The sequence below is a fragment of the Euprymna scolopes genome, chromosome 3 (genome assembly GCF_053919585.1).
Source record: "Euprymna scolopes isolate OS-2025 chromosome 3, ASM5391958v1, whole genome shotgun sequence".
Taxonomy (NCBI): domain Eukaryota; kingdom Metazoa; phylum Mollusca; class Cephalopoda; order Sepiida; family Sepiolidae; genus Euprymna; species Euprymna scolopes.
Window position 1 is genome coordinate 185,715,299 of NC_136484.1, and position 27,968 is coordinate 185,743,266.

General features: G+C 32.2%; 1 protein-coding gene across 3 annotated transcripts in view; it reads right to left on the bottom strand.

The window, feature by feature from the left end:
• The window catches only part of LOC145260389 (uncharacterized), a 649,016-nt gene that overhangs the window by 282,629 nt on the left and 338,419 nt on the right, over nucleotides 1-27,968 (bottom strand). For all 3 annotated transcript variants that reach the window (XM_080118365.1, XM_080118344.1, XM_080118355.1), the window contains exons 5-6: nucleotides 27,256-27,409; nucleotides 20,587-20,768 (exon numbers count right to left, since the gene is read on the bottom strand). In XM_080118365.1, the coding sequence (XP_079974491.1) occupies nucleotides 20,587-20,768; nucleotides 27,256-27,409 (336 nt within the window). The remainder of the gene's footprint in view (nucleotides 1-20,586; nucleotides 20,769-27,255; nucleotides 27,410-27,968) is intronic.

Here is a 27,968-nt window from a genome sequence, read left to right on the forward strand (position 1 = left end):
ACTGACCAGACACAACGTCACATACCTTCCATGATTTCATGCGGACTGGTGTCTCAACGTGATTATGCAGTATGTCTACTGTGTACTATCAACTGAAAATATTTCCATTTATTAATATATATCCTCGAGTGGCATTTAACCTTGATAAGTAATTACACGAAAAAAAACATTTACTGAAAGCAAAAAATAAAAAGCATGTGAAAATATCATTATGAAAATTATCGGATAAAAATACCCCATGGTTTTAATTATATCTCTTTTTATATTCAATTTGTTTATCATTCTGTTCTAGCTGGAGATGGGACATCCCACTGGATGCTAGACATTGACATGCCAACAGAGATATTTTGTAAAATTCTCACCGTCTCTTTAAGTGCAATTATTTATATCTCTTGCACTTCTTTTTCCATGCCAAGTAGTTTTTTTTTATATTCTTTTTCAGAAGTTTAGTTCCTCCTATAATTACTGGAACGATGGCGATCTTCCTACGATTCTAGTTTCCTTCCATATAGCACATAAGATCGTGTTATTTTCTCATGTTTTTCCTCTCTGTTTAAGCCAGCGTAATTGGGGACACTATCCTCTACTAAGGTTGCCTCTTTCGTCTTCTTGTCAGGTTTAATAACTCCGTTTTCTATATATGTAGCTGCCCGAATTGCACAGTATAGTGTATGATGCATAACTTATTTCCAATGGTTATTTATGGCATATGTTTGCAGGACTTGCTGCTACATTCGATATCACTTTTACAGATCGTCCAGTGGAGATATTTACACTCTATTGTACCGCATTGTATAGCAGAATCTTACGGATGGATGTCAGGTGTATCAAACTCTCTACTTCTGTGTGGTAGAACCCGCACTTGTTGTCATTGCTGAGACCACTCATCTTCTTAAAAGTATTGGTCAACAAGCATTGACCCTGGGCAACCATTGCAATCTTCTGATCGTAGAGGAGCGATCTTTTTTTAACCAGTCTATAGAGCCTTCCTTATCTGTATATTGCGGAGTCAATTCATTCAAGAAATAACTTGCACGCTGTTAGTTGCCACATTCTTCCCGATTTTACTGTATTTTGGGGACTCTTTTTGGATATTTCCGTCGTTTGCTTGTTTTGTATTTCTGTTTAATTTGTAAGTCACGTATGCGCGCAATTGTAAACATCAAAACTAGAGCGGACTTCTGAAAAGGCCCACGCCTGTTTAAGAAGGTTTCAAGGTTGGGTCGTACCGTCAACGCCTACCTCAATAAGAGCAAACTACTTCAAAGAAGTTTATTTACTTCCGATTATTCAATTGGCTACCAATTATTATTCTTAAAAAGAAGCGTTTTCTCTTTCTCGGAATATAGGGGCTCTTCCGCTTTTTGGCCTGGTTTATCACTTATTACACTTCAATTGTGTGACGCAACTGGGAAATTCGTTTCATGCACAGACTTGAGTTTGAAAGAGAAAAAATTGGGGTGATATATAACAGTATTTTATATAAAAAGGATGGACTATTTTAAAGATATTTAAAAAAGCTATATACTTTCTTTATGCATATAAAAAATAAAAATTTATAATATATATATATATATATATATATATATGTTGATAGTATAAATATATGGAGAGGATATTGTCGATTGCTTGAAACGGCGTGCATACTATGTAAGAAGTTGTTTGACAATCGAGTTTGGTACAAAAACACCGTTTGATAAAAGTTAAACAAAAAATAGCAATATTAAAATATTTCAATTAGTTTTGTTTATTAATTACTTATGTGTGGAACGAAGATGATACCGGTCATTTTATGTTCTTTAAATTTTCGAAGTAAGCCTCATCTTAAGACAGAAAAACTATATGACAAGTCAATTTTTTAAAATTATTTATCATTTCACCCCAAACAAGACACAGTGCTACTTTGTCGGGTACATAAGTTGCAGGGATATTATGAAGGGAGATGGGTAGCAAGATGTCTGTTCACATTACACTTGAACTTCCGCATGTCAGTATAGTTGGAAAAGCAGAATCCCGGAATGGATTCCAAAGTCTAGCAGTTCTGTGGAAGAAACTATTGGAGTAGAAGGATTTCTTTTACATCTAAGGATCTCTACTATGTATGGGATGGGATTTAGCTGCTTGTCGGGGTTGTCGGGGTATTTACATCGAGGGGGTACAAATTCTTGTAGTATGTCAGAGTATTCACCATTAAAATACTTGTAGAACAGGCAGAGGGGTGCAAAATTTCGTCGATGACAGAGGCTGAAGCTTAGATGACAGTTCAGGACCTATCAGGTTGGCGACTCTCTTTTGAACCTTGTCTAGGAGTGAGAGACTAGTAGCAGATGCACCAGCCCAAATGTGACAACAATACTCCATATATTGGCGAATGGTGGCCTCATAGAGGTACAGGATACTTTCAAGAGCTTTCTAGGACAGTAAAGAGAGCCCACCTTCTTCGCAGCATCCTTTGCAATGCTCTCAATGTATATGTTCCAATTTATGTTCCCTGTGAACGTTAGGCCGAGCAGTTTAAAAGAAGTATTTTCAGGTAATGTGTTTTGGGCCATTGCTATTGGTGGTAGAGAAGGTTTCTTGTAATTATTGAAGGAATCAAGCTTAATCTTGGCAGCATTGAATGGGACCATCCATTTTTGTCCCCATTCCACTACAGATTGGAGTTTTTTCTCTAGTGTGTCTGCCATTTCTTTAGATATGTGTTCATAAATTTTGTTTCCCCCTCGTGTCTGTTATAGAGCGTAGTGTCACCAGCAAACGTACCCATCTCATAAACAATTTCATCAGGGAGGTTATTTATGAATATTAAGAATAATAAAGGTCCAAGAATAGACCCCTGAGGTAGTCCTGTATTTATTTAGTCGATTATTTTGGACGTTATAGGATGTCTGTTGCATTAGACTCACAGAAAATAATCAAGTTATTGAAAGATATCGTTGGTATTTGTACACACGAGGCATGAAAGCCAACAAATCAGATATCCAAGACTTGTTATGCCTTTCAGTTGAACCCACCCGAACTCAGATTTCCACTCCTGAAATAGTATTTTTTGAACCGATGAGCCTAAATGAGGGCGAAACTCGAGTCTTGGACCTCCGGTTTGTTGGCTTTCATGGGTTGTATAGGCTACGACATTGTTTCACTGTGGAAATAATATATATATATATATATATATAAAGAGAAAGAAAGAGAAAGAGAGAGAGAGAGAGAGAGAGGGAGAGAGATAGGGAGGGAGAAAGGGAAGAAAAAGCTAATAGACATAGATACATAAACACTGTTTCTAACGTTCCGAAAATTTAGGTAAGCAATGGACGGATGTTCGATCGTTTCAGGAACTCATTAGATCATTTTTTTTAATTTTCTTATGTTTTATTTGTTTTATTTTATTTCATTCGAAGTTCTCAGAAATCAAGGGGCCCTTTTGTTAGGGGCTAACACTTAATCTTGATATGAGATACATTGATATTCGAATATTCTATTAAATATCTCTCAAACACTGATGTAGCAATAAAGTTAACATTCCAATATGTATCTTCTTCAGCAAGTTCACAAATAAAGGTTCGGCGAAAATATAACCATTTTCAACTATTTTTCAGAATCAACCTATGACAGTAATGGGCAAGATGGTGACGATGTTGATAATAATAATAATAATAATAATAATAATAATAATAATAATAATAATAATGATAATAATAATAATAATGATAATGATAATAATAATAATAATAATAATAATGATAATAATAATAATAATAATAATAATAATAATGATAATAATAATAATAATAATGATAATAATAATAATAATAATAATAATAATAATAATTATAATGATAATAATAATAATAATAATAATAATAATAATGATAATAATAATAATAATAATAATGATAATAATAATAATAATGATAATAATAATAATAATAATAATAATGATAATAATAATAATAATGAGAAGAAGAATAAGAGGAAGAATGAGATTAACACTATATATATATACGTATATGTGTATACATATTTATATACATACGTGTATATAATATATTGAGAGAGATAGATAGATAGATAGATAGAGAGAGAGAGAGAGAGAGAGAGAGAGAGATGAGGGGAAGAGGGAGGAAGGGAGAATAAGAAAGAGTCATAGCGTTTTTCTATAGCGTTTAAAAACTTTCGTTTTTCTCTTCCGAAGTAGCAGAGTCTAATTATTTTGAAAATATTTTGACATGACAACGGTTTACTATGACTGACATGGACTTATGTTGCTTCTCACTTCTCGAGACAATTTCAAAATAATTAGCGCCTCAAGAAAACAACTAAGTTTGCTTATTTTCTGTTCCGTTTTGTTAAATCTAGTGAACGATTCAGAAGAGAGGGGCGATATGATCTAATGGTTCTGTATATATCAGAATCATTTTCAGTGCCAGCTTGACTGCTAATAAGCAGCCAAACACGAAGCGCTGTTATCTACACACACACACACACACACACACACACACACACACACACACACACACACACACACACACACACACACGATCGCCATAACGGAGTTTGCAAATACGTTCACTGGAAGATATGTAAGAAACTCAACATTCAGTGTAGTAAAAACTCCTGGGAACATATACCCGAACGAACAGTTGGGAATGATAACTACACTATTCACTATGACTACATAATCCCTACTGCTACATATCTTGAAAATGCAGCTGTTAAACCAGATATAGTGATTTGGGACAGAGCAAACAAAAAAGCGACCGTAATAGAGGTCAGTGTACCCAATGATACAGGGCTTAACAGAGTTGAGAGGGAAAAGATTACAAAGTATCAAGGACTTATGTATGATATGAAACGAAATTGGAAATTAAAAGACGTTTCAATTATACCAGTCATCATAGGAGCAACTGGGCTTATGAAAAAGAACTTTAAAAAGTACATAGCAAGCATACCCGGTTAACCAAGTGCAAGTGAAATACAAACGATTGCACTGAAAGGGACGGCTAGAATCCTGAAAAGATCTCTTGGTTGGAATCACTAAAATAGGGGTAAATGTCAGACATCTGGTTGGATGTCCCATCCCCTAGAAGAAAAAGTTTAAGAAAAATGAAAATAAAAAGGGAAAAGCACACACACACACGCACACACACACACACACACACACACACACACACACACACACACACACACACACACACACACACGTCTCTCTCTCTCTCTCGGGCTCTCTCTCAGCCTCTCTCTCTTTCTCATATATATATATATGTATATATATATATATATATATATATATATATATATATATATATATATATGATTATGATTGCAACGTCTTGTCAGACGAGTGCCACTCTCTCAGACACTTAAAGTCCATGAGCCCAAAAATGACTTCCATCGCCGCAGGACCATTTTAATAGACAAATGCCTGAGGGAGTATCTATACACAGATGATGTTACAGAGTCTTAGCTTTGTACGACAGCTAATTCTCTCTCTCGGTTCAAAATCTTGAGATCAAGCAACAAGCAACTGCAACAAGTTAAACCGCAGACCAGTTTAATGTGGGCACTGGTCTCCCGCTTTATGGTTTTTTAAATCAGAGATTTGCTTCTCCTAGAAAGGTTGCCTTCACAACGGCTTACGGGAACCCTCTCCATACCAGAACACACATATATACACACACGGTGCTAGTTGGCCGTTGACCCCGAAAAAGGGTTCATTCGCCCTTTCAAAGGTCTTTTTTTTAGTCCTTCAGGGAGACTAGCCACATATGCATATATATATATATATATATATATATATATATATATATATACATATATATATATACATATATATACATATATATACATATATATACATATACACATACATACATATACACATATATACACATATATACATATATATACATATATATACATATATATTTATACATATATATACATACATATATATATATACATATACATACATACATATACATACGTACATATACATACGTACATATGCATATATATATATATATATATATATATATATATATATATATAACTACTTCATTTACTCACATAAAATTAATATACGAAAGTATAGATTTATGCGTAAAATCCAAGTATTTACTTCAAAAGTGCTCAATACGTAGGTAGAGCTAGTTAGTAATTTATAAAATAATATTTATATAAATTACTATATATATATATATATATATATATATATATATATATATATATATATATATATATTTAGGTTTATCTTTATTTGAAATATACTCAGTTTGTATATACGAATCGTAACGAGTTTAAAAAATCTTACTAATAAAGATTTTTATCATGAAAAATTTTATTCTTATATAAATTATGGAAATTTAGAAAAAACTCTAAGCTCAATGAATGCCCTTTTTATTGAACTTCAGAGCATGTATAGTTTAGTACAATAATTCTCCAAGTTCCAAATTTTAATTTTTTTTTATTTTATTACTGTTATAACCTATACACACTAGTATGTTTAAGATGGAGGACGGCCATCACACACGCATAAGAATACCTTTCTTTTTAGTCTTCCATTACCGATATCTCGATCTTTAACCCCCACATCCTTTCCTATTCATTCCTATATTCCTATATCTAACCACAGACTCAGATCTGTATCCCTATTGGGTCTTATTTACATACAACCACATTTTATTTTTCACAACATTTGACAGAACTTCCTGATATTAACTCCCTCTAACGAGGAAGACCTGATATTTTCATTACAAACTTTGCTTCTGTATAAGTTGTATCGCCTGAAGGGGTCTCGTTACTGGTAACTAGCTGACCGAAACAGGCTTATGACTGTGTAGCAAAATATTATTGCTTATGCAAAAACAATTAAAGCGCATACCCTGCTCTACGTTGGTATTGGGCACTTCTGTATTAACCTCGTTCAACTTTATTCGTTACAACCCCTGGAAAACAATGATCTTAGCTTATTCCGACTCTTATTTTGTTGAGCAATATAATAACGCAGGATTTCTCACTCATAAGCAATGGAAAAAAATCAACTTTTACTTAAAAACATTCTAACTGCAAGCAAATGGAATTCTCAACTCATCTTCACATGAAAATAGGAGATCTACTCAGAACGATAAAATGGAAGGCAAACATTTTCCTTAACAACTTAATGAATGAAGGCCACAAGGATCATTACGGTTTTAAAATCAAGGAGTCGGCACCTCATGTTGAACAATCTGAGTACTTCAAGGCGAATCTGGCAAAAATGGCCAGGGATATTACTTTCCACGGCAGAAAAAAACACAATTTTCAAAATAGATTAGACAAAATTGTAAAAAAAAAAAAAATCAATTTAATGCGGATAAAACCCAGAACTTTTACAAGGTAAGCAAACCAAAAATACTTTAAATTATTGGAATAGAACATTGCAAAAAAAAAAAAAAAAAAAACGAATTCTGATTTAATAGAATAGTTAACTTAGACAGCAAATCAATAAGTGATAAGCAAGAAATTAGCAATAACGTTAATGAATTAGTAAATAAGGACGCCTGCATTCTCTTAAAGAACCATAAACAAGATTTCAACAAGAAATCAACTACAAAACTGATTAACCCTACAAGTCCCGAAATCGGAAAAATCAGTAAAATAATCTTGGAAAGGATTAATTCTCAGATCAAGAACACATATAATCTAAATCAATGGATCAAGACAACTGATACAATCGATTGGGTCTCTAAGATAACAAACAGGGACAAATGTTTTTTTATTCAATTTGATATCACAAACTACTATCCCTTTATTACTAAAGAACTCTTCAATGATGCAATGGAATTTGTCTCTCTGCTTACCGACATCTCCAAGGACGAGATTGATATCATTATAAAATATGATCCGATTAGTAGAAATGAACAATGGATTGAAAATCAATGCTCCATAGAAAATGTGACAACTAAAGTAAAATTATTTATTTAAAAGCTATATGTTACATATTTTAGAAACACACCACAGTTTCATTGGCGCGGATTGACCTTTTTCCGTTTAAAACACAATTAAATTCCATCAAAATTATCAGTGACTCACGAAGAGAAAACGAAGAAACTACCATATTCGATTTATTATTATTTTTTTTGCTAAGCAATAAATTACTGCTAGTACAAAGTCAAATATTATGAGAATCTAGCGCAAATCTAATTGACGAATAAGAATCGGTAGGATCAGCTACAACAGTTTCATTCATCTCTCAGGTTAGTTTAATCTAGTTAAGGCCGTGAGAACGTGGCAACGATTACAAAGTGCACTAGTACAATAGCGAAACATAAGTGTGAAAGCATTTTGTTGAAGACATCAATAATTTTTTAAATGTGAGATGTGTGCAAAGTTTCTGGCAAAAATCCTATGAATAACTGTGTGTATATCGCATGATAAATCTAACGTACAAATTTTCACGCTCCTTATATAAGGATTTATTCATGCCCTTATCTATACTTAGATCTTGTTTAAATTTACTCCAGTGTTAATTCAGGTCTGTCTAAAACGTTCTGACGTTTTTCAGCAAATGAATGCCGACATTTTATGTATTTTTAACACCTCTCTTACTTTATCGAAATATATTTTAAACCTAATTATTGGTGAAAATTATACGATTTCTTTTCTTTACTAACCTACTCATGACATTATTTTCTGCCATATATTTCCTAATGTAATGCATTCGTAAATTAGCTTATTAAAAACCTCCAAGTGTGGATAATTATACTATCCAGCACAATATCTACTAGTTTCTGAATTGGAAATACTTGATGACTACAGCGTAGTATATGTATTAACACAATTCCATTACCGGCCGATTGTTGTTTCATACGTTTCCAGAACTTTTCGCAGGGAAGAAAGTCCTATGGTCACATGCGGCGTATCTTTGTATTTTGACTATTAAAAAATCTGAAATTCAGAATCCTTTTCTCTAATCTTTCATGTGATCTGCTCGGTCACTACTACCTTAGTATTTCTACACTTTCTTTTCAAACATATAAATAGCATCGAATCCTCGTTCCCATGTTGTACATGTTAAACAGTCGCATCGAATCATTATTCAGCGAAAAAAAAAAAGGAAAAAGAAAAAAGATTTATATAAAAAAATTATATAACAAATACGAGGTGTTTTAAATAAGTTTCCAGACATTTTTGTATGGTAACTTAATTAGGTAGTACACATATGAAACTCTGGCCCCTTTTAAGTAATCTCCTTCACATGGCGGTCCTCTTGTGTGAGCGTGACAATGGCCCTTGTCGCAGCCTCTTTCATCTCCTCAATTGTCTCATAACGACAGCCTTTAAGGGTTTCCTTGAGCTAAGGAAATAACCAAAAATCACGGGGAGCAAGGTCTAGACTATGGGATCCTTACTGATCAGCTCGGCGATCTCCCTGCAGTTATAACAACGTCTTTATTTCTGATCTTCTCTGAGCAACCTTCAGGCAAACTTTGCGCAAATCTTCCGCATCTTCAGTTCCTCGCGAATAATTGTGTGTACAGTTCCCACACTGACGCCAAAATGTGCACTTATTATCTTTACAAACATGAAATTTTTCATTTGGCCAATCAACTTTCGTTTTCTGACTTTCTTACTCCTCCCACGCCTCTCGTCATTCCTCACAAACTCGCTACCTTCCTTGAATCTCTTTGCGACTCAGAAACTGATGCTCTGACCACAGTTATGGTTTGTGGTAAAGTTTTAAGTTAAAACCACATCATGCCACCTCATATCTTCGAAGTCCGCTTGAAAATCAACACCAAAGTGTACCTGCATGTGCTGAGGTGTATAGTGATCCCCTGGTGCAGACCCTGAATGTTGCAATAAAACCAGGCGCCGTTTCAGAAAGATAAAAAGACCCAAGCTTGGCTTCAGAAGGTGTGTTACGGCTTTGTACCATTCTCTCTCTGGCCCCCTCCTCCAACTTGCCCCCGCTCAACTTCTTTGTTTGGTTATACGTCGAGAACATCACCAACATGACCTCCCACAACACCAAAGCCAGCCTGATCGCCGCCATCTGCTGATTATTCACCGAGCTTCTGCCAACGCTTGTGGAAAAGGCATGCTCCCAGTTCCAGATCTGTATCGAGCCAGCCATTGAGGCTAAAGGCGGCTACACTTAATAGATGTCATCTCTCCTACATAATCAAGTTGCCTGAATAGACTTTTTAAAGAAAAGTTTTAAAATAATATTGTAGTGTTTTTTTAGGGCGACATTTTTTTCGTTCTACCCTGTAAATTTTATAAATTCAAAAATAATGTTAAAAAGAAATTAAGATGTCATTTTCAACAATCATCAGAGTAAATGTGTAATCGAACGATATACTCGTATTGTAAATGACTTGATTAATGGTTAAATTTGAATTTGAATTGATAATAAAAATAGAGGCATAACATAAAATAACGTACAGATAATATTACAAATAAATTACACGCTAATAAATGCAAATGATGATATATAAATAATGTTGACCTTGATTAATTTTAATACATTTAAGAGATAATAATTATCTTGTGGAAATTGTAACCGGTCAGCTACAATACTGCAAGTGATACCAACATTAGAGCTATTCGTAGAAGTTTTCAATAACGCAGGTGGCGGAAATAGCTTGCAGCTTTCCAGTCATTCAAAATGTTACTCGACACATCAACTCAACTTGGCTATCCTATAATCCACTACCGTAAAAATTAGGCCACTCTCACATTCTGTTAAATGTTTGGATATGAAATCAATTACGCTTTTTTGCTTCTTACTATAAATCTACTATAAATGAAAATACACCCATGTCTGTTTTTACCCACACCAAAATAATCTTAAACACACGATGTTAAATTAAGTGGACAATAAATTAAGCCGATGTAAAAATACTTAAACCGACAAGAAAAAATATATTCAGAAAAAATAGTCTTTATTGTTATAATCTTGATATATTATTTTTTTATGAGCTGAATGAGCCCTACAAGCGAATTCGTACGTCTTAATGTACTAATTTACAGATACCTGTTACGCCGTATCTACGATCTATGGTGTGGCTGGACATGGCTAAATTTTAAACCGTTTCAGTTTAGCTGCTAAATTGTTCTTGGAAGTAGAATACATTATATCGCATTTAATATATATATATATATATATATATATATATATATATATATATATATATATATATATATATACTAGCAGGGAGACCCGATGTTGCCCGAGATTGACTGATGATCAACGAATACTTCACACTCCCATATTTTTTATTGCCCCCCAAATCCGTGAAATCGCCCGGGAGGAAGCTTTACATGCCTCCATGCAGTAACGTAGTCCAAAATATGTCATTCCACATTGCCCTCTAGAGAACCTACTGTAAAAATTTTGTAACATTGTTTTTTTTTTCGACGCACTGATGAAGTTTAATGTTGTGCAAATTATAATTTGATGAACAGTTACATTCTTCTTTCGGCGGTTAAAATAATTGTACACAATGTTGTGACTAATAAAAGAAAAACTTTCCGAAAATGAGTAAATTTTTGTGTATATATATTCTTATTAACGTGGAATCTTTAAAGAAAAAACTATATGTGTGCGTGCGTGCACGTGTGTGTAGTAAGTTATAAAAATAGATATGCAATTAAGCTGAGCAGAATGTTCTGCATTTTATCCCCTAAAGAATTTATCCAACTAAATTATGGAATAATAATCTAAAATAAAAATAAAAATTACAAAATGAAAACCGAATATTGTTTTATATTCATACGCATTTCGTCTTTATTCATCAGTTCTTCACTCTCTATATAGTCCAGACCTTGTTCGCTGTGACTTTTGCTTATTCAATAAGCTCAAGGAAAACTTAAGAGGCGGTCGTTATGAGACAATTGAGGAGATAAAAGAGGCTGTGATGAGGGTCACTGACACGTTCACACAAGAAGACTTCCGTGGGGACGTCCAGAAGTTGTTGGAACACTACAACAAGTGCATTGCAGTCGGAGGAGATTGCTTTGAAGAGGACTAGAGTTTCATGTGGGTACTATCAATAAATATGCTCTTACGGAAAAGGTCTGGAAACATTACGGAAACATAACCTAGTATATCTGCATAATGGCCTGAATAATGGTAATAGGTACCTTCAATAAGTTTCCAGACTTTTTTCGTAAGGACATAATAATGTAATCTAAGGGGAATAGCCTGAATGTCCAAGTATGTCTTCGTAATGGCAAATTTTATATAAAAAAAAAGCGAGGAACATAAACCTGTCTTCAATCACTAAGAACCCGAAATAACGTGAAGATATAACGCGCAATGTTGCTGTTATGTCTTTTTTTTGTATTTACAAGTAATGGTTTTACGATCTTTTCCAACTGAAGTTCCAATGTTTAAATGTCATTTAACTAAGATTGACGGGTAACATGGTTCGGTTGATTTGAATGAGATGAGCATTTTGTTTTTAAGATGCGACACAAAAGATGGTTTTGTCAATTAACAAAACTGTTAGAATATATCTTTTTTTTGTGTCTGTTAATGTCTTTTACTGTCCTTGTTCTCTTCCCACGTGAGATGCTTTCCATTCTTTTTCGATACTCTATTTTTTTTTATTTTGTTAGTGTACGTTTTCTGTGCCAGGTGGGAGTAGCGCAATCGTTAGTGACATGGACTAAAATATCTTTCGGATCAAGTTGCCATTAGTGGTAAGAGAATTAATTTTCCACTGTAATATCGATTCGTCAACAATAAATATTCAAGTTTGATAGAAAATAATACACAAAAGGGTCGACATATCAACAAGGAGACAAATCAAGTTTCATTGCATCGTTTTCTTGATGTGTTCTTCGTTTATACATTGCCAGTAAAAGATGCACTTAGTGGGCGGTCTTTAGTCTTGTTCCTGCATGCGAATGGCTGTTTCTGGCTTTATTTATGCTTACTAATTAGTATTCCTAATTGCATTCCATCCAGCATTGCAAGAGGTTTTCATGCCAAATGTAATGCCATTTCACGCGAATGTTTGGGAACCATGTAATTGCTAAAAGTTTGTAGTATATTTATTCCGACGGCGTAGTATATACGTATACTTATGTCTGTGTATGCGTCAGTTGAGGTAGCAGCGAACCCAAGCCCTGACATAGAGGCTGAGGCGACGTAGATCTTAGCGCTGTCGTGGATTTCGGCTCAGCTGTTTATCGAATGAATATCTGACTTTTTATGCATTCAAAAACGACGATTTTTATAAATTTCTATAAATGCATTTGATTTAATATGCTTGTTTATTTGTTTCTATTAATTTAATAGAGTGTATGCGCAAAAAGACATGCGCAAAAAAGCAATGCGCAAAAGACATGCGCAAAAAAGCAATGCGCAAAAAAGTAATGCGCAAAAAAGCAATGCGCAAAAATCCTTTTAATTATTTTAATTTTGAACACCAAAGAGTAAACTTCGCTCGCTACAACATTATCATTGTACTTCAATGTATTAATTTAACATCCCAACGCCTCCATAAAATTCCGCCAAATTTTATTCAAATCTGTGAAGGCTTTACGTGTTTATTATGATAATTTTCTAGTAGTTGTTTCATTTTATCCTCCATGAGAAACCAAGAATACAAAAGGCTCGTTATGTTCATTTTGTGAAACTATTTACAATACATTATTATGTGAACATATGTAATTGTAGTAATAATAATAATAGTTGAATAATTATGATTTCGATATTTATTCAGGATACGAACCGTGTTGAAATAATAACGCTATTATTTAGAAAGCCATTTTTAATATAGAAAGGGGATGATGTTTTGTAACTATTTTGTACTGTCCCGTGACCGGCAAGAGCAAGCGACCCATAGAATTCTATGCCTATTGTTTACGTCGCATTCTTTGTGTTCATTGTCAGCACTTCTGACAAAGGAGTAAGAATTGCTGTTTTCTGTTTTGACGTTGGTAGTATGTAGAAATTTTCGTTATTATTCATCTCACTAACTCAGTTGTTTTTTTTGCTTTACTAAGTTGTTACTCATAAAAAATTAAATTACAAAAAATAAATTTCAAGTGAAATACTTAAAAAAAATGTTTTAAGACTGTTTACAAATAACTAACGGGAGCAGGGCACATATCCCTACCGAGTCCTAACCGAGTCCTAAAGTACGATTAAATATATTTTGATTTGTGCAAATTTCGTATTTATTATTACGGAACCAATTCTCTATTGAATATATAGTAATGAGTTAAAAAATTTAAAAACAAAAATGACTTGGGTGCTGTTAGCTAGATTAAAAAACCAACACATTCAGCCTTCCAACAGTGTCTAGTACCGATAGAGCTATCAAGAGATAAGTAAGAAAGATTTAATATTAAACGATTTGAAGAAATTGATTGAATTTAAACATACGCAGAAAGAATTAAAAATATATCGGCAAGTTGAAATGAACAGTTTGCATTTCAACTTGTTCATATATATCTGTAGAACTGTTCCAGATGAACACAAAGTGAATATCAAAGAAAAGGAGAAACGGAGCAAATACACAGAGCTAGCCAGAGAGCTAAAAGGAATATGGATGACGAAGAAAATCAAGATAATACCTATATTAGTCGGAGCATGGTAACAATTCCGAAAAGCCTTGAAAAAAGAATGGGAGAAATTGGCAGCAGAGAAATGGCTGGAAAACCCAATGAATAACAATAATAAAAACGGCTGAAATATTAAGGAAAACCCTTGAATGCGGAGACTAATGCACTTGAGCCACATGCGCGGGATAGACAAATTGCTGCAGAGGCAAAACAACAAGAAGCGTTACATGAAACCAAGAACTTTGAAGATGCATATCTATAAGTTCTTTTTCCCCTCACTATCCACTCCCATTGCCCCATCACCCTCCAAAAAAGTGATGACAAATAGTCGAGAAGAGTCAATGAGAATGGAAAGATTGAGGAGGGAGCGCTGACCAGACCTCCGTTAGACAAGTGCGAAGAGAACTCGGACCTTGGAGAGGTCTATTGCCACTCAAATTCCAATAGAGACCAATGGTAAGTGGTTGTTGCGATAACACAAATTTATTTGCAAATGTTATTGAAAGAGGTAAAGAGTACTGGAACTCTGGGTAGACTTGTTCTCACTCAGCTTTGATGACCTGTGTGAAAGCTCCTTGTGAGCTAAAAATAATATATTTTTGTGCGTGTCACCATAAACTGGCACCACACCAAATATGTGATGGGGAGTCAAGGAGGATGGAAAGATTGAAGAGAGAAAACACTAGCCAGACCTCTGCTAGATAAGTGCCCTGGGAAGGCTTATTGCCACCTAAATTCCAGTGAAGACCAATGGTTACCGCCAACGAGAAATCAATGGTAAGCGGCTGTTGCGACAAAGCAAATTCAACTGTTAAAGTCATTGGAAGAAGTGGAGAGTACTAGAAATCTGGGGAAACTTGCTGTCACTCAGACTCCAGAGAACGCCAGAAAGTTGTTCTCAGAAATAAATCTTTGATGATGGCTTGTGTGACAACTCCTAGTGGGTAAATAATAATACTTAAGATTACACCTTGAATTATATTCACATATATTGTATACAGACACATATCTGCAACTGACAATAATAAAATCAGACCCATTATTTACTATGAGAAATTTAAGACCCAAAATCTTATAAAAATAAACTTATCTCAACTCTTGAAACTTTAGAAAAAGTTGATGTTATAAACAAGTTAAAAGGCACCTTAAGGGAATGAAACTAACATAATAATAATAATAATAATAATAATAATAATAATAATAATAATAATAATAATAATAAACCTGATAGGTACATTGGTTTTACTACCACTACCTTTTCGCGTCACTTCACCATGAATTTTGTAAATTCTAGCTCAATTTACAAGCATTTACAAAAAATATAAGCATCTTATTTCAATTTAAGAAATTCTAGTTAATAACACTTAAAGATGCATTCGAAAACAAATTTAAGAAAAACTAAAAACACAAGAAGCTACTTTCATCAAAACCGAACAAACAAACTACAGATGACGTATAAAACCAGTAGCGATATTTTAAAATGATTAACGTAATATAGTTTTATCCTATGATGCTAATTCTGACGCCGAGAAATTTAAATGGTTAATTTCTTTCCTGGAACAGTGTGAAAACGTCCCCTTGCCGTCTAACTGGCTTGAAATGCTCGTGTTCACTGGCTTTCGCAACTGATACTGAGTCAACGAAGAGTCGAAAATGTTCGTGATACGTTATTCTTTTATTATTTTAATATACAAAAGGCCACTATAAAAATTAAAACATTCTTTATATATATATATATATATATATATATATATATATATATATATATATATATATATATATAAAGTGAAGAGGTGCGTGAGGACACTTCTCAACTCATAAACTCAACGAATTATTGATCTACGGACTTGAAATTTGGTATATAGGATATTCAGAGTGTGAAAAACTTTCATCTGTTTTCATCCAGAAAAAAGGGCCGCTAAAGATTAAAAATTAAAAAATTGGTACATGTGGGTCGTCGGATTTTTATCTGTTTATATGCTTCACGGATGCGAATTGGTGAATAGTTCACATGACAGCTTCCTTATATTAAGAATAAATAGTTTGAAAACTCTTTTTAAACAGCGTGTAACGCTGGTCTAATGGTTATCGTACTGCACTCACTGTCTTTAGGTTTTAGTTTCGATCTCAGCTTGATTATTATTTTTTTTAAACTCACAAGAAGTGAACAGTTTAAAAACAAATAATACTCGCATGCACATGTCTAAACGGTTTCTGTTTAAATTAAAATATATTTTTATGCGTATTTTACGACCACACAACGCCGGGTGGTCTGCTAGCATATATATATGTGTGTGTGTGTGTGTGTGTGTATTTTTTTCTAATCTTATCCGTCAGTCTAGGCCGGTCTCAGCAGTGATTTTGGCCTCAACCTTTTCCCTGTACTTAACGAACATATTCTTCCGAAATGAACGGTTCCGCTCCGTGTAAATACGCCTCGCTGGCTCGTAGATTAGCCGAACTTTCAGTAACCATATCGGCAAGATGCGTATTCTGTTTAATGTCTACCCACTTCAAATTCTCGTTTGTTCTCGGACCTACAAACCGGTCAATACGATGCTATAAAAGTGAATACCACACAAGAAGTTAGTAACCCACGCAGAAGAGTTGCATCTGTAATTTTCTGGATAGTTTAAACGATCAATGAATGGAAATGATTCGTATAACAGGCGAATAGAAAAACGTAATGATCCAAACTGATACTAAGATAATTGCCAGTTAGGAGAGAGAATAGACATTCGTTTAAAAAATGATAAAGACTAAAGAATCCGTGGAAATTCTACGGTAGTTGAAAATTTTTTAAACACATAAATAAAATAAATAAAAAAATAAAATAAAAACAAATAACGACGAATTTAAAACAACTTTTTAGCAATTTATTCTAAAACTTTTTAAAGCTAACTTATTGATTTAAAGAATTTAGATTTTTTTCAATGAAAACTCAACACACAACACATTTGTTTTTCTTAATAATTGCTGTATATAAATCATAAAGAAACAGTTGTCAATTCACGAGCACATATTCAATTTTAAAAAAGAAATTATAATAAAAAATAAACTTACAACATCACCTTTTTTTAATTATAAAATAAAATGGAGTGCGAAAATATCTCTACTGGACAATCCGTGAGAAGCTGAATATCGAATGTAGCAGTTAGTGCTGGGAACATGTACTAGAAAAACCAAATTGGAAATAAGTCAGATAACATCCACTATGCAATTCCTCTAGCTGTGTACCTAGAAAACGGAGCTATAAAACCTGACATAGTGATATGGGACAAGAAGGAGAAAGAAGCAACCTTAGTAGAAGTTAGTGTCCCCAATGATGCTGGGTTATACAGAATTCAGAGGGAAAATGTAGCGAAATACGAAGACCTTAAGTAGTACATGAAAAAAAAAAAATCTGGAATCATAGAAAGATCCTTACCATTTAAGTAATCATAGGAGTAATAGTACTGCTGAAAAAATTTCAAAAACTACTTGGCAAATATGCTGGGTGAACCAAAAGAAAGTGCACGAATCTCACTCTAACCCACCATTTCATATTTGGATAGATACAAACAATTGTACTTAAAGAGACAGTTAGAATCTTAAAAAAAAAAGATCTTTTAATCAGCAAGTATAACATAACGGATGAACATCTGACACCCGATAGAATGTTATATCTATAGTTAGAACAAAATCATAAAAAAACTATAAAACAAACACAGATTTGTAATAAGGGTTGCATAAAAAATGTAGTCAGTATGGGCACATGGATAAACGGCTAGAACTAGTAATGCTTCGATCTAATTCGCAAGCAAATATCTCTTGATGATCAATAAATGGATACCATTTTAATTATCGGGGTTAAATATGTATACACATTTAAAATAGATAGACTGCCCGAATAAAAAGGAGACTTCCGGTTGGCACACACTGTCGTTAAATTTTTGGGCATGATAGATTGAACACTAGTCTCAACAATCTTTAACTATTTTATGAATCTCATTCTCACCACGTAACCCACCATTTCATATTTAGATCGTCGGATAATCAACAATAGTTTATTAACTGGATCAAATTGTTTTTACAAAGAAAAGTAAGTGTTGCCCTACTACGCCTACAGATAGAAGCCTTGGAAAATTGAGTCTTCGTATCGCTTACGATTATGATCGGCAACTTAATTTATTTTTTGATGTGTGTTAAGAATTCATTGTGATAAAAATGTTGTCAGAATTCATTTAGCAATAAATCTTTTATAAAATTGAAGCCATATTTTGGAAGAAGAAGAAAAGCGATATTGCAAATGCGAAATCGTTTTGTTAAGCTTTGATTTAGCCATATCGTGCTTTTGGATAAAGATGTTGATCTTCATCAGTTACAGTTACGTTTTTATCTTTTTGTGACGATGTGACACAAGAGTAAGACATTGGGATTGAAGAGTATGCGCCCTAAAAGAAGATAAATCTATCCTGCAGAAAATAGTTTGACTGACCCATCAGTATTCTCTCGTATGGGGTGTCTCAGACAATTTGCAATAAACTAATCTCCTTCGCAAAGGAAGAAGACGATACCTGAAAGGATATACCTCATAGAACAGCACAAAACCAGCAACATACCACAGTTAATACGCAAAAAGACATTTCATTAATGATCTAGACTCTATTGCTTTGGTACCAAATTAAAACGTCAACTCAAGTATGAGGACATTGCAATGAAAATATACAATATATAACATTATTAATGAGTGATTTCTGCATAGTTATTGTCCATGAGATGAGATTACTCTGCGTCGAACATCATTAGGCAAAGTGTTCAGCTTCATTGAAACCCATAATCAAGAAATCAATCTTTCCCGACCTATTTTGGCTTTTTGTCTTCTATTTTTTGCCTACGCTATTTCAAGAACCATATAACGTACCCCTGTATACACGATGAAACCGATTCACGCCTTACTAATCTAGAAACTTTCCATTACTTTCAAGTCATTTCTGACCCAGCGTGTTAATACCTGCCACAATCCAAAGAATTCGGGTTTTCTAGCAAAGATTTTCCATCTAGAGTTCAGTTGTCCGGTACTAGTTCAAATGGCAAATGTAAAAATTATTTCAGACGGCTATTTTCTAAACGGGAAAACTTTTCACTTTAAAACCACGTGTAAACCACTTGACAAAGTTTGCGGTAAAAAATATAAAATAAAGCAGCAATATTTTATAGTGTTTGTCTCTTTCGCATATATATTTAACGTAAAATGGTCACTTAACTTCTTGTCACAAGCATGTGTTTATAAAAACCATATCTGGCCTGGAAGTATGTGATCATTACCATATGAATGCCCAAAAGTGTATGATCGTTTCACGTTAAATTTATATGCGAAACTGATCCATCACTATAAAGTCTAAAATATTACTATTATTATTTCTTTTATTCCAACTTTTTAAAAACTATGCATATGTAATCGCATAAAAAATAAAATCTCATTTTTGGTAAATTATTAAAAGTTTTACTAAGCATTCTATTACAAAGTTGGCACGGAATCAACGAAACAATTCATATGGTTTCTTTTCCAGAAAAAGAACGGTATTGCCGTTATATTTTAAAATAAAATAAGTAAATTACAAAATAATTAAAAGAATAGAAAAATAAAAACAGCAATAAAAAATAATTTATAGCAAATGAATTAAAATTAAATTCTCTTCCGAACCGTTTAGTTTTTATTTAAAAAAATTATTTAGATGACAGCTGTCTTATCGACGCCCTAAAACCAAAATTGCTGACCAAGATGATCGTTTGCCAGTCGCACTTGGGGTTAATAATGAAAAAATAATTTTTTAATTACTTTTCCGCTTAAGTGATAGTCACAATTTTGGTTTTCAGATGTCCATAAGACAATCTTCATAGAAATGAAATTTTGAAAGATTCCACACATTAAAACTGTACAAGTTCGGCTGAGAATTTAAATTTAATGCGCTTTATATAAATTACTAGTTTCTGTTATTTTTAACTGTGATTAATTGTTATGGAAAAGGGGTAAAATAATCCTACCTTGAGTCCAGAATGAGGACACACAGTAAACGTGTGTTTTATTGATGTCACCTCGACGGCCGGTCGTTTCTGGTCAGTTCTCTCAATAATCCACTCACAACTGATTCCAGGTGGAGGTAGTTTAGGATAACCTGGACTTTCTATTGTCGCATTGGCCATTGAGATGTTATTGTTACAAATACCTGGTGCATAAAATGAAAAGGAACAGCAATTTAGTTAAAAATACAGATAAGTTAACAGTCCATAACCCATAAACTACAACACATATACGCATTACAACGAAATTCACTTTCTAATTATCCAAGTTTTAATATTCAGAACATTTTGATTTCATATACTCTTAAAATGTCTGTCTTTTTGCCACTTGATATTTAATGGTGATCAAAATACGTCTATACATTATATATTCGTTATCATATTTAATGGTGATCAAAATACGTCTATACAGATATTCGTTATCATATTTAATGGTGATCAAAATACGTCTATACAGATATTCGTTATCATATTTAATGGTGATCAAAATACGTCTATACATTATATATTCGTTATCATATTTAATGGTTGATCAAAATACGTCTATACATTATATATTCGTTATCATATTTAATGGTTGATCAAAATACGTCTATACATTATAAAATCGTTATCCAAAAATGTTGAATGTCGAAGAGACAAACCTTATAGTTTCAAATCGTTTAAAATAAAATAAAATGTGATAAGCGTTAAACTTTCCTGTTCAGAAAGAGAATTTCATTCTATTGCGTTTGATATAAATTATGTGTTGTTATTTGTTGGGAGGGGTGGAGTACAAGCTACCAAGTATTTACTGTTTCGTATATTAACCGCATTTTATTGGCTTTAAATAAATCAATCTTTGGATTCCAGAGTCCGACAGAATGATTCCTGATTTCGACAAGATGCACCTGAAGAAAGTTGGAGGCTACATCGACCGAAACGTTGTGAAAATGACACTAAAAATGAGGACAGTTATCATATATGCGTCTAGACAGTCAAATCATACTTTGGATCGCTTTTGTTGTATCTACACATTTTGAATGGCGTCCTAAAATGAGGATGTATGTTTTATACACCCATGTATAGCAGGTATATATACACCGGTTGACACACCGATTCCCGTCATATATATATATATATATATATATATATATATATATATATATATATATATATATATATATGTGTGTGTGTGTGTGTGTGTGTGTGTGTGTGTACTCTTTCTACTATGCAACAACCCTCCATTATTCTCCCTTTTATTCATAGCTTTTAAGTTTTTTAACATGTAGTAAAATATCCATCCGGTTATATATTACTACGTTTTTAATTGGCTATTTTTATGGTTTCAAAATAAAGAAATAATGCAGTAAGTTTTTTTTAAAAATCTTTTATTATGACTACATTAACTTTTAAAAAGTTTACTGTTTATATGACATATTCATATTTTGCACTAAGGTTTCAAACGAAAGGGAACCATTTACACTAGTGGTAATATGCTGAATTCGCGACTTATAAAATAATTTATTTTTTATTTCAATAAGCTATTCAATTAATTGTGTTCCATTTTACTTCATGCAAAAAGTAAGAAATAAAAAGGTAGCAAGCTAAACTTACGGAGAAAGAAAAAGAGTAACTTATACAGTTCAATAATTTTTATATTCGTTTACATCGCATCTCTAGCTCCTACTATTTAAGTTTTTTTTAATCTTTTAGCTAAAAACTAAAATGCCTTACTTAGTCTGTAAGTGAGTGTGATTGTAAGATTGATATTTTAAAATGAAATGAAGAATTAATTGTAATAGCGATTTTTAGGTGTCTTTAAGTGTTATTAGATGAATCTAAAAACCATTTTTAATAGAAAAACGTGTCTTAAAAATGGACACTTTTATGATGTGCGTTTTAAGTGTTATTAGATGAATATAAAAACCATTTTTAATAGAAAAACGTGTCTTAAAAATGGACACTTTTATGATGTGCATTTTAAGTGTTATTAAATGAATCTAAAAACCATTTTTAATAGAAAAACGTGTCTTAAAAATGGACACTTTTATGATGTGCGTTTTAAGTGTTATTAGATGAATCTAAAAACCATTTTTTAATAGAAAAACGTGTCTTAAAAATGGACACTTTTATAATGTGCATTTTAAGTGTTATTAGATGAATCTAAAAACCATTTTTAATAGAAAAACGTGTCTTAAAATGGACACTTTTATGATGTGCGTTTTAAGTGTTATTAGATGAATCTAAAAACCATTTTTAATAGAAAAACGTGTCTTAAAAATGGACACTTTTATGATGTGCGTTTTAAGTGTTATTAGATGAATCTAAAAACCATTTTTAATAGAAAAACGTGTCTTAAAAATGGACACTTTTACGATGTGCGTTTTAAGTGTTATTAGATGAATCTAAAAACCATTTTTAATAGAAAAACGTGTCTTAAAAATGGACACTTTTATGATGTGCGTTTTAAGTGTTATTAGATGAATCTAAAAACCATTTTTAATAGAAAAACGTGTCTTAAAAATGGACACTTTTACGATGTGCGTTTTAAGTGTTATTAGATGAATCTAAAAACCATTTTTAATAGAAAAACGTGTCTTAAAAATGGACACTTTTATGATGTGCGTTTTAAGAGTTATTAGATGAATCTAAAAACATTTTTAATAGAAAAACGTGTCTTAAAAATGGACACTTTTATGATGTGCGTTTTAAGTGTTATTAGATGAATCTAAAAACCATTTTTAATAGAAAAACGTGTCTTAAAAATGGACACTTTTATGATGTGCGTTTTAAGTGTTATTAGATGAATCTAAAAAACATTTTTAATAGAAAAACGTGTCTTAAAAATGGACACTTTTATGATGTGCGTTTGGATGGGCTTTGATGAAAAACATGTTTGCCATATTTTACACACTTTTTATATCGAAAGAACTTTGAAAGTAAAAAAGTAAAAAAGCCCCCCCCATACTTCCTCGTTTGTTCAAGCATTTCCTTTCTGAATAGTTTTCATTAATAATTACAGCTTTCACAGTTTTATGAAGTAAAGATAAGTCGCGTCACCTGTTGCTGTATTCATTTCTTGCAATCAAGCAAAACTTGGTGGTTCCCCGAAGAGAATTAGTTTGAAAATCTTTCTCACACACGATGTTTTAACTTAAGTTAATGCCCCAAATTCATTATCTTGTGCCAGCCTCAATTAAGATCATTGAGATCCAATCGTATTGCTCTCATCATTATAGTTATTATGGCTTTGAATTTGCAGGACTTCGACAACTTTATGGGAATTTCCATTTTGGAAGGAGTAAGTATATTTTTAGAATGACTGTTTAAATAGTTTTTTTTAAATATAAATGACAGAGACCAGCTTAGAGTTATATATTTTTTGTCTTGGCCAAGAATCGTGGGGCCTCATTTTGAATGGGGAGTCAAACAAGAGGTATATAATCCCATCAACTGCATAAACATAACGGTAATAATACAAACACTCAAGAACTCGTAAGATAAAAAACATAATTTATACTAAACACAGTAGAATTAAATGTTTTATCAAACTCGGACAGTTTTAACGAGTGAAAATACATTATTACGTTAGAAAACGTGGAGATAAGCTAAAGGAGCTCCTTTTTTGAGGGGATAGAAGTAAGTTTTCGACTGTAAACTATTGTATAGTTTTTCGGTAAAAAATTACACATCGTCTCCACGTGTTCAATTTTACGTATTTACTGTTACAGGTTTTGGAAATCAAAAGGTTTTTGTATTTAGCTAAACATTATAGATATTAAAAACTTTTTTTTTCGTTTTGGAATAGACAGTATATCTTTCTTTTATATATATATATATATATATATATATATATTTATATTTATATATATATATATAAATATATATACGTACATACATATATATAAACATGATATATATCTTAAATATATATAGTTATAGTCTTAAATATATTAAATGTTTTTTAATATTACAAAGTATATAAAAAACTTATTTAATTTTTATATTTTTATATTATCTTTAAAACTCATTAAACATAAGCTTTAAATTTTATTTATTTTCTAGACTCAAAATTATGTAATTAAAATTCGAATAAGATTTTAAACATAAGGTTAAGTGTCGTATTTTATTATTTTTAAAAGGGCAAAAAGCTAATCTAAAACTATTCGATTTGGCGAATGAATTTCATCCGCCCATCTGATGCGCATTCCTCTCTCTCTCTCTCTCTCTCTCTCTCTCTCTCTCTCTCTCTCTCTCTCTCTCTATATATATATATATATATATATATATATATATATATATATATATATATATAATCGACATAAGACACTGATTAGACATCAGATTAAAGATCCTGATAGATATTATTTGAAGTAATACTTTCAGGGAAATATATGGGACTACTGCCTTCTCCCCTGGACCAATATTCTGCCTACCTGGATTTATAACTCCGGAGGACATTGTACTCCTTCCGATAATGGACTACCCAGGTTGTATCAAATCCCTTTCTTTTAAGTATTTCCATATAATTATCACTCACCACTAAAACAACTATTTTCAATATTTGTGCTGAAAAGTAAAATAAGTATCTATTCACATTTTGCTAACCGCATTTCATTTCCTCTGATGATATGAGCCTTTATTGAAAATCCACGGATTAAGGAAATCAACATAACCCCTTCTATATATTCCTTTTGTCCAAAAATAAATTCTTAATTAGAATATATGTGTCTATATGTTTTTTTTTCAGAATTAAAATATAACTACTAAACTTATATATATATATAGTGGAAAATGGTAATTAATAAAATAATATATATATAGTGGAAATGGTAATTAATAAAAACTGAAGAAAGTGTTCAATACCGTTGTAGAGCAGATATGCGTTTTCTTTTTTATTGCCGTATCTTTCTGTTAAGTTACATTATTGTTTCAGCTACTTGGCCGTTTTTTGGGCCGTCTGTAGCATCCTCAGACTTACGGCCAAGTAGCTGAAACAATAATGTAACTTAACAGAAAGATACGGTAATAAAAAATAAAACGTATATATATATATATATATATATATATATATATATATATATATATATATATATATGTGTGTGTGTGTGTGTGTTTTTTATTATTTCAACTTTGAGTGTATTAACTTAACTCATCGCAAGTTGTTTCAATAGACGGAATAAAGATTTTCTGCTTATACCGTCAGACGATTAAAGGTAAAATAAAAAAAGGAAAGATATTGTTTCATATATAGATATTAAAATCAACGAGAGTTGAATTGAGAGATAGAGAGGAGAGAAGCGGAAAAGGAAAGAAGGGGGGGAGGAGACACGAGAGAAGAAATGATATAAAAGAAAAAATATATATCTATAAAAATTAAATATGTATATATATACATACATATATATATATATATGTATATATATATACATACATATATATATATATATATATATATATATATATATATATATATATGTATATGTATATACTAGCAAAAGTAACCGTCGTTGACTGGGTTCAAAAACAGCCTACAGAAAATGGACTCTGATTTATGAAACTATGATAGGTTATGAAAAGGAAAGGTTGTAAAGAGAGAGCTTCGAATTTGGGGGTATCAAAACCAAAGCAAAATATGATGAAAGTAAAAATAAAATAGATAAACCCCATGATTCATTATACCATACCTGTTCACACTGAAACACTTATCACAATATTCTGTGGATCTATATATAAAAAAACCTTGTTAAACTTTGTGACATATTTCCATTCTATGGAGGTCAGATGCGAACGAACACCCCATAATTTTATTATACCATATTTCTTCAAACTAAAACATAATTATCAAAGTATACTTACGCAGATAGATATGAAAAGTCTTTATTAAAGTTTGTGCGTATTTCCATTCTATGGAGGCCAGGCGCGAACGCAGACCCCACAATTTTATCATACCATCCCCATTTAAGTTAAAACATACTTATCAAAGTATTCTTATGTACATCTATATCAAAAACACTTGTAAACGTTTTTTCTTTTAATTTTTAATTTTTTTATTTCGATACTTTGTGGATCAGGCGCGAACGCAGACCCCACAATTTTAATGAACCACCGTTCTGCCAGATCAAACATACCCATTTCTGTGTCTCGATACTCTTCTATCATTATATGTAATCAGTTTTTTAAAGTAGTCAACCATATAGGAGCCTATTCGTATCACACACAAACACACACACACACACGCGCGGATATTCAGCTTTATAATATATATATATATATATATATATATATATATATATATATATATATATATATATATATATATTACACAAGGCACAGTATGCAAGACACCATTATTTGAGACTAAATTTACAAGTATAATATGTAGCGAGTTCAGCAGCGAGATGTATGTTTACATTTCAGTTGAAGCAAAGATCCGGGAAGGAATTTCAAAATCTTGTAGTTCTAAGGAAGAAACATTTTTAGTAGAAATCTTTATAGCATCTAAGGATATATACAGTATAGGGGTGAGTTTTTGCTGCTTCTTGAGTTCTTATAATGGTATTTATGTCGACAGAATACAACTGCTTAGATATAAATATATATTTCGTTGATATTGATATAGTTTGATTTGGTAGAATATATATATATCACCTGTGTATTCTATTTCAAATCCTTTGTATTCTTTACTGTTGTCTGAGAAGAACATGACGGTTACGTGGTTTGTTGTCGATTGAATTGGTCCTGGTAATTCGCGGCCACATTTCTTCGCTAGCAGCTTTCGTTGATTTTCTGGTCCATCTAAAATCTACAAAGAAAAATACAAAACCTTTATTGTTTATAAATGCAGCATATCTACTTAGATTACTTGTTATACGACATGTACTCCTGTAATCAAAATAACAAACATAAATTTAAAGTTAATCTAAGGTTTATAATATCTATTGAAAATTCTATGAAAATGTGACTCTATGTAATTGTCTACCCACGAAAGCAAAATTTGATACGTTTTTAATTGAAACAAATCAAATTCCTATAAAAAGGGGTCAGCATCGAATTGAGACTAATTTTTCTGGATTCATCCCGCTTGGCAGAAACCTTATAAAGCGCCCTCCTGGTCTGTTTTGGTTTTATTTAACTTGTATCGAAGTTCTAAAAAATTTCCTGAACTAACTATTGATCTTTATATAAAATACATAAGTCTCTATTACATTTTTTAAAATTTTACATAGGGTTTTATTTTACATAGGTATCATCGCTTATCAAGGCCAAGAAGCCACTCGAGGATAAGGGTTAAAGAGTGTACAGTAGTCAATTGGACAATATAGTAAGTATTACTATGGAAATTCGGTAAATTTGTTAACTTA